Raw genomic sequence first — 11,555 nt, 5'->3', positions numbered from 1 at the left:
TTAGATTTGGATAAAATTGAAAACTAACCTTGTCTTTTTCAGGATATCTTGTCGGCCACGGGACGCTTGGGACAGGCAACGAACATGACACGAAGCCTGGATTCGCTCCACCAACAGTGCCAGCAACACTGGGTTCCCGTCGCCAAGCGCATGTCCTTATAGTGTGCCTAGGAGCGCCACAGTTTGTGCAGCATCTCCACTTACTCCGATCCTCACCCTGACTACCAGGTTCGGGTTCCTTGCCCTTCTTCCGAGCTCCCTTTGTCTTCGACACCTCTGGGTCCTTGATCCTGTCCTGTGGCGATAGGCCAAGCTGGCTTCCAACCCTGTCATACACTCTGCGCTGAAGCGCTTTAGCGAGGTTAGCAAGGCCGTCCCTAGCAATAACAAAATCTGCAGCATCTTCCGACCCAAGTTTGGTAACCAAACTCGTCGCCCCACAACAGGCACCATGTCTAAGCAGCCGTCCATGATGCCCTTTGATGAGCGGATAATTTATACGCTTTTTGGCATTGTTTTTAGGTAGTTTTTAGTAAATTCAAGCTACTTTTAGGGATGTTTTCATTAGTTTTTATGTTAAATTCACATTTCTGGACTTTACTATGAGTTTGTGTGTTTTTCTGTGATTTCAAGTAATTTCTGGCTGAAATTGAGGGACTTGAGCAAAACTCTGAAAAAGGCTGACAAAAGGACTGCTGATGCTGTTGGAATCTGACCTCCCTGCACTCGAAATGGATTTTCTAGAGCTACAGAACTCCAATTGGCGCGCTCTCAATGACGTTGGAAAGTAGACATCCAGAGCTTTCCATCAATATATAATAGTTCATACTTTATTCGGAAATTGACGATGTAACTTGGCGTTGAACGCCAAGTACATGCTGCTGTCTGGAGTTAAACGCCAGAAACACGTCATGATCCGGAGTTGAACGCCCAAAACACGTTATAACTTGGAGTTCAACTCCAAGAAAAGCCTCAGCTCGTGGATAGACCAAGCTCAGCCCAAACATACACCAAGTGGGCCCCGGAAGTGGATTTATGCATCAATTACTTACTTCTATAAACCCTAGTAGCTAGTTTATTATAAATAGAACTCTTTACTATCATATTAACATCTCTGGACGCCTAGTCCTTAGACCATGGGGGCTGGCCATTCGGCCATGCCTGAACCTTTCACTTATGTATTTTCAATGGTGGAGTTTCTACACACGATAGATTAAGGGTGTGGAGCTCTGCTGTACCTCAAGTTTCAATGCAATTACTATTATTTTCTATCCAAATCAATTTTATTCTTAATCCAAGATATACGTTGCACTTCACCTTGATGAATGTGATGATCCGTGACACTCATCATCATTCTCACCTATGAACGCGCGTGACTGATAACCACTTCCGTTCTACCTTAGGCCGGACGCATATCTCTTAGATTCCCCAACAGAATCTTCGTGGTATAAGCTAGATAGATGGCGGCATTCATGAGGATCCGGAAAGTCTAAACCTTGTCTGTGGTATTCCGAGTAGGATTCTGGGATTGAATAACTGTGACGAGCTTCAAACTCCTGAAGGCTGGGCGTGATGACAAGCGCAAAAGAATCAAGGGATTCTATTCCAACTTGATTGAGAACCGACAGATGATTAGCCGTGCTGTGACAGAGCATAGGAACGTTTTCACTGAGAGGATGGGATGTAGCCATTGACAACGGTGATGCCCTACATACAAATTGCCATGGAAAGGAGTAGGAAGGATTGGATGACTGTAATAGGAAAGTAGAGATTCAAGAGGAGCACAGCATCTCCATACACTTATCTGAAATTCCCACTATTAATTTACATAAGTATTTCTATCCCTTTTATTTTCTTTTTATTATTAATATTCGAAAACCCATAAACCACTTTAATCTGCCTAACTGAGATTTACAAGGTGACTATAGCTTGCTTCATACCAACAATCTCTGTGGGATCGACCCTTACTCACGTAAGGTTTATTACTTGGACGACCCAATACACTTGCTGGTTTAGTTGAACGGAGTTGTGATCACTCGTGCCGATTTCAAATTCCATATAAGTACAAGGAGACCAATTTTAAGGATCACAATTTCGTCCACCACCCTTCTGCAACTTCCAACGATTTTGATATGCAATCTTTTGCATCCTTGCACCACCTGCTCAGAACAAGACCATGTGGTATTCTTTCCAATCCCTCGTACTTCATTATACAGAAGATACGAGAACAAGGAATCCCTTCACTATTTCACATTGAACACTCACACTTAATTTTTTCCTCGTTCGAATCATACAACACCTTGTGTGTTTTGTCCTATTTTCCGATTCTTGAAAACCTGTACACACATGTTGTGCTAATGCTGTCCCTGCCCCGAAACAATAATGTCGCCACACCCTTAATTTGTTTCTTTACTTCTTTAAACACTGCCCGTGTATAAACCTTTGATGCAAATAGCTCCATCGCTTCTAGGCTAGTGGTTAGCACCGGACTATAATACATGTAATAGAATTGGGCCATAACTTCATTATTCCGGTAGTCCTTAACAACCCGGTCCAGACTATGTACCAGTTCCAAAATGCTATCAGTCGATTTAAGAAAACCCTTAATGAAAGCGTTGATCCCTTCACATCTCAAAGTTTTCCTGTATCCCGCACAGAAGGTGCCCTTCAGGTAGGCCATTGCCCAGCTTTCTCTCATTTCATATGTGCTTTACACCCAGTTGTTATCATGTAGTCCAAGAGACACAACCGAAGTCTTCTAGTACTCCTCAAAGTCGCTGATTTCGAAGTTTGCATATAGAGATTTCTTAAAAACCTTTCGAAATTCCGTATCTTTAACCCTTTTGACGCAATTCTTCTCTAAGTGCCAACCACACAGCCTATGTGTCACCATTGGCAGCACCTCCACAATCGTCATGCGCATCGCCTTGTCCCCATCCGTGACCACCACACACGACTTCTTTTGTCCCATTACATCCAGTAGGTTCAACAACACCCACATGTATGTGCGAACCTCTTCATCCTCAAGCAACGCGAACCCAAAAATCGATATTTGTTTGTGATGATTTGACCCAGAGAAAACCACCAGTGGCTTCCTGTACTTGTTGGAGCGATAGGTGGAATCGAATGCTAACACATCCCCAAATAATTGATAATCCGACATCATCTCACAATCGGCCCAGAATAAGCTACCCAAACGGTTGTCTGAGGTCCGTGTGTACCGTGCAGCTGTTATCATGTCGGCATTTGCCTTACCTTTCAAGTAACTGATGGTTGCTGCCGCATCACCATCACATATTCGTGCAACCCGTTGCTCATGCACATAATTATACAAATCCCGTTTTGTAAATCTAAGCATGCCATACCCACCAGACTGCCCAGCCATGTACGCTATTATCTTCGAAGTCAAGATCCCAAACTACTTCAAACTCTCCACCTATGCCTTGTCGCCATCACTTATCTTTCGGTGACTAGGAAGGAGATGTGTAAACATTGCTGGGGCAAGATCGTGGTTGTGTTCATCGAAGATAGTTCTTACCCTTCACATGTTATGCTGCACATCTTAGTAAATCTTCAACTTTGCCTTACAATCCGTTCGACTCTCTAGCCTCTCCTCCCTTACTCAATCCGGACGGTCATAGTGCTTAGGATGTCTTGTGCCTTGTCGATGGCAGAAAAAGTCTCTCCTTACCAAAACCCTATTAACAAGGGGCACATCTCCCTTCCGAACTCCAAAACCCCTGAATCTGGCGAACTCCTTGTAGGCAGCATAAGCATCTTCCTCCGTGGCAAATTCTCTACCCAAGTCATCCGCGGCAAGTTGCCCTCTTGGGCCACCATCTCCCAGGTTTTTTGCCCCGCTTGACCCCTTACCATCAATAGCATCCCCTCCACCTTTTTCCCCACCGTCAGAACCCCCTCCCCGCCCCCGAGACTCAAAGCCCTCTTCGTCGTCATATTCGTCGTCACTCGCACAATAGTGTCCGCAACAATCATAAGAACTAGGGGTGTAAATTACCGAACCAGACCGAAAATTATCACAGAACCGAACCAAATTTTACAACAACCGATTGAAAAACCAAAAAAACCAGTTTTTTTGTTTTTTTCGAACTAAACCAATCGGTTCGGTTCGGTTTTCGGTTGCCTTTGCTAGAACCGAACCGAACCGAAGAATGAGGGTTCAATGGAGTGTGATTTTACTTAGTTGCCCCTTAACCTAGGTATAAAAGGGAAACTCAGAAAAATAACCTAGCTTTCTTCTTCAGCCGCGAACCTTACCCTATACCCACTTACCCAGTCTGCCAGTCACCCACACCTCTCTCCCCCATTCTTCGAAGGTTCCACGATTCCACCTCCAAGCTCCATACTTGAGAGAAGGAGAGGCTGAGGGAGACGGAGAACTCGCCAATCGTCGCTCGAAGCCTGAGGTCGTTCATCATCGCCGTCGAAGGGTCGCCGTCGCAGGGTCGCCGAGCAACAAAGCCAAAGTCGAGCACTCGAGCAGCACTCCAACGTCCAACCAGTCCAACTGCCGAGCAAGATTCCAGTGGCCGAGTCGCCGAACAACCAGTCCCTCTCCTGCAAAAACCCAAAACGAAACAGAACTATGTCTTCGTCAGAGGTTAGATTTTGTGTTTGGTTATTTGTATTGTTATGTGAGTTTTTGATTGTATGTTTAGTGATTTGGAAGACTTATTTAAAAATATACAGAGTTAATGAACAGAAAAAATGAAGTTCTAGAGTTGTTAGATCTGAGAAAATGTTGCTGTGTTGAAAATATACAAATGTTTAGTGATTTGTTTTTTAGTTAATGTTGCTGTGTTGTTTTTGTTAACTACTAGTGAGTCTCTTTGATTACTCTTTCTTGTTCTTGTGATACTGATCATTGCCTTATTTGTATTGTTATGTGAGTTTCTGATTGTATGTTTAGTGATTTGGAAGACTTATTTAAAAATATACAAAGTTAATGAACAGGAAAAGTGAAGTTCTGGAGTTGTTAGATCTGAGAAAATGTTGCTGTGTTAAAAATATCCAAATGTTTAGTGATTTGTTTTTTAGTTAATGTTGCTGTGTTGTTTTTGTTAACTACTAATGAGTCTCTTTGATTTGATTAAGCTGCTAACCATGTGGTGAAGCCTTTTCATGTTGCCTTTTACATGATAAAGTAAATATTGAGTTTTAGTATATTACTGAAATGTTACTTAAAGATGCTGAAAAGAGACCATGATATCTTTGCGAATATTGGTCAAATATTTATGACTTTGCCAGTACTATTAAGTGATATGACAGTGATGCATGATGAATAACTAAAATAGTTCGATTGTGTTAACAGCAATGCTTAAAACTTGTTTTAGGTTTGTACTTGTAGGCATATGATGTGCATAAGCCTTTCTATTATCTAACAATACTTTTTTAACCATTTCTTGGTATTACATAGTTATGCTTATTAAATTCTAAAACTCAAGCAACTTATTATATGAGAAGTGTGGTTAACGTAAACAGAGAAAAAGATTAAAAAAAGAAGGTAGTTTCTTGTTGGAATGGTTATCAGTTATCACACATAAAATGTTGGCAGTTTAGATATCACTTAAAAGAGAGTGAATTTATTTTAAAAATCTTATGACAGTTATTTATCACTTTTTATTTGTGATGGATATCTCTGCATCTCTGTTCCGTCTTACTAAAGGTCTACTTTTTGTTCACTTTTCTGCTTCATCTAGCAGTACTAGCTGCTGATGTTGTATGCATATTTTCTTTAACTCTGCACTTTTGTCAAGTGGATTCATTGGTGGAAGGTATTGGTTTATTTTATATAGAAGTTGTTTATTTTATTGGTGGAAGGTATTGATATCAACCAAATTTATTTTCTTTGTTAATATATAAGTAATTGTTGATTGGCTGCTTATGAGTTGTTGTGGTTTTGTTGATGGAAACAAAACTGTTGGTTCTGTTCATGAGTTAAAAATGCTACTTTTTCATTGTTCTGTTTATATGTATGCAGCCAACAAGCAATGAGGTGCCCAATGAACGGACGCCTGAAGTTGGGGGTGAAAATGTCGAGTCCGTGGTACGTTCCTCAACGGACAGCGGCGCGCTTACCAAACCCCCGCCCCATCCTAGATCAAAGAAGAGGAAGGTTGATATGACTAATGTGGGTGCAACTTCGGGAGCAACTCCTACAAATCCAGCCCCAAGCAATGTGGACACTGATGAAGAGGATGGCAAGGATGAAGCCAATGAAGGTAACAGAAAACCTTCTAGACCTATATCCTGGACTTGGGAACACTTTACAAAGGATCCTAAGTCCAAGCCATCACATCCTAGGGCTAAATGTAATTTGTGTGGTGCATCATATGCATGTGACTCTCATAGAAATGGTACAACTAATATGCGTTATCATTTGTTGAATCAATGTAAAAAATTTTCTAGGGACTCGGGTGACCCTAGTCAAACAATCCTTACCTTCCAACAAAAAAGAGAGGGTGAAGGGGTATATAATGCAGTTACTTTTGATGCTGAAATGTGTAGAAAAACCCTTGCTAGGATGATAATTGTTGATGAGCTACCGTTCAAGTTTGTTGAGGGGGAGGGATTCAGATTCTATATGAGTATAGTGCAACCTAGATTTCCACTTCCAGGAAGGATTACTGTTGCTAAGGATTGTTGGAATCTTTATATTAGTGAGAAGAATAGGTTGAAAACTATGTTCAAACAACCGAATCAATCTGTTTGTTTAACTACTGATTGTTGGACTTCTGTGCAAAATCTGAATTATATGTGTCTCACTGCTCATTACATTGATCATGATTGGAAATTGCAAAAGAGGATTATCAATTTTTGTCTTATTAAAAACCACAAGGGAGAAACAATTGGTAGAAAAATTGAGAGATGTCTTTTGGGGTGGGAGATATCTAGAGTGTTCACAATTACTGTTGATAATGCTAGTTCTAATGATACTGCAATATCTTATCTAAGAACTAGAATGGAGGATTGGAATTTACATCATTTGAAAGGAGAACATTTGCATGTTAGGTATTGTGCACATATTCTTAATCTTGTTGTTAATGATGGATTAAAAGAGATGCATGAATCTATTAGTAAGATAAGAAATGCTATTAGATATGTGCGTGCTTCCCCTAGTCACATGAATAGGTTCAAAAATTTCATAAAGGAAGCTAGGATACAAGACAAGTGTACTGTTCAACTCGATGTTCCCACTAAATGGAACTCTACATACACTATGCTTGAAAGTGGTTTGAAGTTTCAAAAGGCGTTCAAGAGGCTAGGGGAGAGAGATACAGAATATGCTCTAATGCAAGGTGGTATTCCGAGGAATATTGATTGGGACAATACAAAACACTTTATGGAATTCTTGAAAATTTTTCATGATGTTACAAAGAGTGTGTCTGGTAGTTTGCTTGTGACTTCTTCTCAATATTTTCATGAGTTTTGTAAGATTTTGCGAGTGTTCAAGGCTTCTTGTGATAGTCGAGATCCATTACTTGGGAGTATGGCTGAGAGGATGAAGCTTAAGTATGACAAGTATTGGGGTAACATAAAAAATATCAATATGATGATTTTTGTTGCTGTGGTTCTTGATCCTAGATACAAGTTGAAGTTTGTGAACTTTAGCTTTGAAAAGCTATATGATAAGGATGATGCTGATTTTTTGGGTGCAAAAGTGAAAGAGACCTTCTCCAAGATGTTTGATTGCTATGTGAGTGCAAATAATGGGGTAGATCATTTACTTCAGCAATAATGGATGGTGCATCAGATGTGGGAGTACCTGATGGCAACATGGCTGGTGATTTTTTCAAGGAGGTTCATTTTCATGAGATCATCAACAAGAATGAGGTGGATTTGTATTTGATGGATGGTTTAGAGAAGTCTCGTGATCAAAATACTTTTGACATATTGAATTGGTGGAAGATAAATTCTAGCAAGTATCCTATCTTATCCCAAATAACTAGAGATGTCTTAGCAATGCCGGTCTCGACTGTTGCTTCAGAATCAGCTTTTAGCACTGGTGGAAGCGTGCTTAACAACTATAGGAGTTCTTTAACTCCAAAGACAGTTGAGGCATTGATATGCACACAAAAGTGGCTTCGTGCTTCTCCAATAACAACTGATTTTGAGGAGCTTATTGAAGAGTTTGAGAAACTTAAATTATGTATGCAAAAAAGAAATTTGTAGTTCCTTTTATGGTTTATGTTTATAATTTATAATCTATATTATGTTTATAATCTATATTGATTTTCTTGTTTTATTTTTGTAGAAATTGCACCAACCGGAGAAGATGAGGATGAGTCTGGTGTGGATTCTGATTAAACATGGTGGCTGTTTGGCTTTTATTTGTTTTAAAGTGAATGTTTCGATTTAAACTGTGTTTATTGTTGTTGTTTTGCTAGACATTTTTAATTGTCTTTGTTTTATGTTTAATTAAGTTGAATTTGAATTGGATTTGAATGTGATAAACTCTTGTTATTCTAGTTTATTGAAGGTTTTAAATTTCATTTTATGGCATTTTAAATTCAGATAAGCAGGTGTAAAAAAACCGAAAAAATCGACCGAACCAAACCGTTGTTGGTTCGGTTCGGTTCGGTTCGGTTGCTCAAGCAGCAGCCAACCGAATGGTTGGCCTCTTTGAAGAACCGATCAGGTCGGTTCGGTTGGTTTTCGGTCCAAAATCGAACCGAACCGAGCCGATTACACCCCTAATAAGAACTACCCCCATCCGAGCCTTCACTATCAAGGTTGAACATACGCTTGAACTCCATCAGATAAAGTTGTGCAAATTTCTAGCCTAATTACATGAAAACCACAAAAAAGGCAACACATAATCAATATAACTATACAGTTAAAACATCAACCACATATCTCCCTAGCCAGGGTATGTTCTATTCCACAAATAAGACATAACCACTGCATTGAAATTCTGCTACCATAGATTTCATCAACTTTGGAAAATCAAAAACATAAAATCATTATAATTAAGTAACACATTATATCTTGGGGGAAGTTTTATCTAATTATGTAGCACTCATTATATCACAAATGACTCCATCTTTTAACGGCTGGAAGTAAAAAACAAAAAACAATAATGTGTGTCACAACCTTAACAACATATCAGGATCTATTTATAACTCATGAACAACCTTCATTATAACTTACATACATGAGCAATAACATATAAGTGCCTAGTCAAGAACTATGTATTCATTAACCAACCTACCTCCCTAGTGGTACCCATTTCAGTGGAATTCTTCTTTTTTGTTTGGATCTTGCTTGCCTTTTTATGTCTTTTCTTATTATCTATCAAACAAAAAATGAACACTCATTCTAGGAATTCATCCCGTAAGAACACTTCCATCTACTTTTTTATACAATGATATATATGTCAAACTGAAAAATAAAAAAGGTCATCTTAAACTGTATTAACAAAAATTTGACTTCAGAATTTTATCTTCAGGCTCTCTAGGAAATCTGTTTTGAGTTGATATTCACAAGATATGTTATGAGATTGAGCTATTTGAAATATCAATAACAATTGATCATCAAGTTTAGAGTAATCCTCCTTAGAGTTTAGTTGAAGGCTACTTGTTACAATCCAATAATATAATCGGCACTTTTTGTTACAAAATCTTCAAACAAGTATTCAAATTAAGCTTGCAATCATCATCTAATAAAACAGGCTAAAGTATACTAAGCGCATGACCGATGTATTCACACAGCAGCAGATAGTTTTTCTGCAAATTTTAAGAAAAAAGTATCCAAAAAGAGGTTGAGACTAGGACATAGCTTTAACTAATCTACTGAGGCTGACATTAGATTTTGTTGGAAGTTATATACACGAATCGAATAACAAATCTCGACAAGCATTTACAGACAGAGACATCCATGATTTACCGTGGTTCGGTCCTAACCTGGAATCTGCATCCAGTTCTCACCAAGCAACTTGACGACAAATTTCCTTATTTCTTTTAACACAGATCAAACTCAAATACAAACTTCACACCAAAGATTACAACTTACAGGAGTAAACTCAAACATCCTTCAAGCCTTCACTCTGACCAACGGAACTAGAATTTATTTCTTTTTAAGGTCTAAAAATGCGTGTGTGTATTTATCTAACATGAATGGCAAGGAACAACGGGAAGGTTGCTACATACCTGGCTACGAAGTCGGAGCACCACTACTCCAGGGCCGCGACGAAGTAGCGGATGATTAGCGACCTTGAGAGCACAAAGACCACCACCGACCACGCCTAACAGAGCACATTACCGCGCGCGATGGATGGCGGCCGTGCGATGCCCAGCGGCAGCCGTGCACCAGTGTGAACCTAAGGTTTGGTTCGATGTGAGGTGGAGGGTGGGACGAAGACCCAACTTCACAGCCTCTACTCCAATTTTTTTCCTCCCGCGCCCAGCAAGGCCCAATTCAACAAGCTTCCACCAACGGCATCCCAGTACACTCAAACCCCGTTGAATTTCATGCCACCAGCTCGGCTAAATCGACCCTCCCCACCGCGAGTCCCTCCCCAACTGTCACTTTATCAGAGTCGTCTTTGTTTTGATTAAATATTTCTTCTGAGTTAAATGGGTGTTTCTTTATTTTGAGTAGATGTATCTTTGAGTTATATGAATGTTTCTTTATTTTGGGTGGTGCATATGGCAGGAATACGAGTGGAGGCGTGTGCGGTCTTGATGGAAGCGTTGTTTGCAGCTATTCGGCGGTCCAAAGAGGGGTGGGTCGCATTTCAGACATATGTGTCTTTATTTTGGATGGATGTCTTTATTTTGGGTGGATGTGTTCTTGAGTTATATGGATGTGTCGTGGAAGTGCGTGCGGTCTTGACAAAATCCGACAATCCAAAGATGGGTGGGTCGCATTTTCGGACGGCGTTAGGGGCGACTTTTCGGGCGTATATACCAATAAAGATGCCAGCAGCATGGAGGCCAATATTTGGTGCAATGATCTGGCATTCTGAGAATAGGGTGAATCACGTTGGGGGTTGATGATAAAAAATACGTTCGTGTGAAAGGAAAAGGGGGAGGGCGGTCAATTGATAATTCTAATTTTTTAAATTATCATTAATTAGTAATTATTCAAATTTTATTTTTTAACAAATACAAAATTAATCATTATTAATTACAGTCGTTTAAAATTAGCTAATTATAGTAGTTATTTACCACTACTTTTTGTTTAGTTTAATTGTATGAAAACCCCATGAACGAATAGTGGTTATAATGACCATATTTATTTGTAGGGTTGAGAAAAGTACTTCTTTAGAAATACAAATAGAGAATTATTTCGTATTTGTACATATTTATAGAAGTGATATTTATATCAGAATCAAAAGTAGTACAATTTTTGGATATGATAAATATATAAGAATTTTTTTGGTATAAAATTATAATTATGATCATGAATGAAAAAATTATTTTACGTAACACCATATTTTTTAAAAATAAAAGGTATAATTATTTTATTATATATTTATTTATTGGTATAAAATAAAATAGTTACATAAATTTTTAATAAAAAATACTAGCTAT

The 11,555-nt window shown here is 39.0% G+C and overlaps 1 protein-coding gene across 1 annotated transcript; it reads left to right on the top strand.

Annotated features, from left to right (window-relative positions):
* The first annotated feature begins 5,995 nt into the window (after positions 1-5,995).
* LOC140173273 (zinc finger BED domain-containing protein RICESLEEPER 1-like) lies at positions 5,996-7,759 on the top strand. Its single transcript, XM_072196103.1, has one exon. It carries the CDS (start codon positions 5,996-5,998, stop codon positions 7,757-7,759), a length of 1,764 nt encoding a protein of 587 aa, XP_072052204.1.
* The last annotated feature ends 3,796 nt before the right edge of the window (positions 7,760-11,555 follow it).

This window comes from Arachis hypogaea, chromosome 5 (assembly GCF_003086295.3).
Source record: "Arachis hypogaea cultivar Tifrunner chromosome 5, arahy.Tifrunner.gnm2.J5K5, whole genome shotgun sequence".
NCBI lineage: Eukaryota > Viridiplantae > Streptophyta > Magnoliopsida > Fabales > Fabaceae > Arachis > Arachis hypogaea.
Note: the sequence above shows the minus strand (reverse complement) of the source record. Positions and strands in the feature narration are given on the sequence as shown.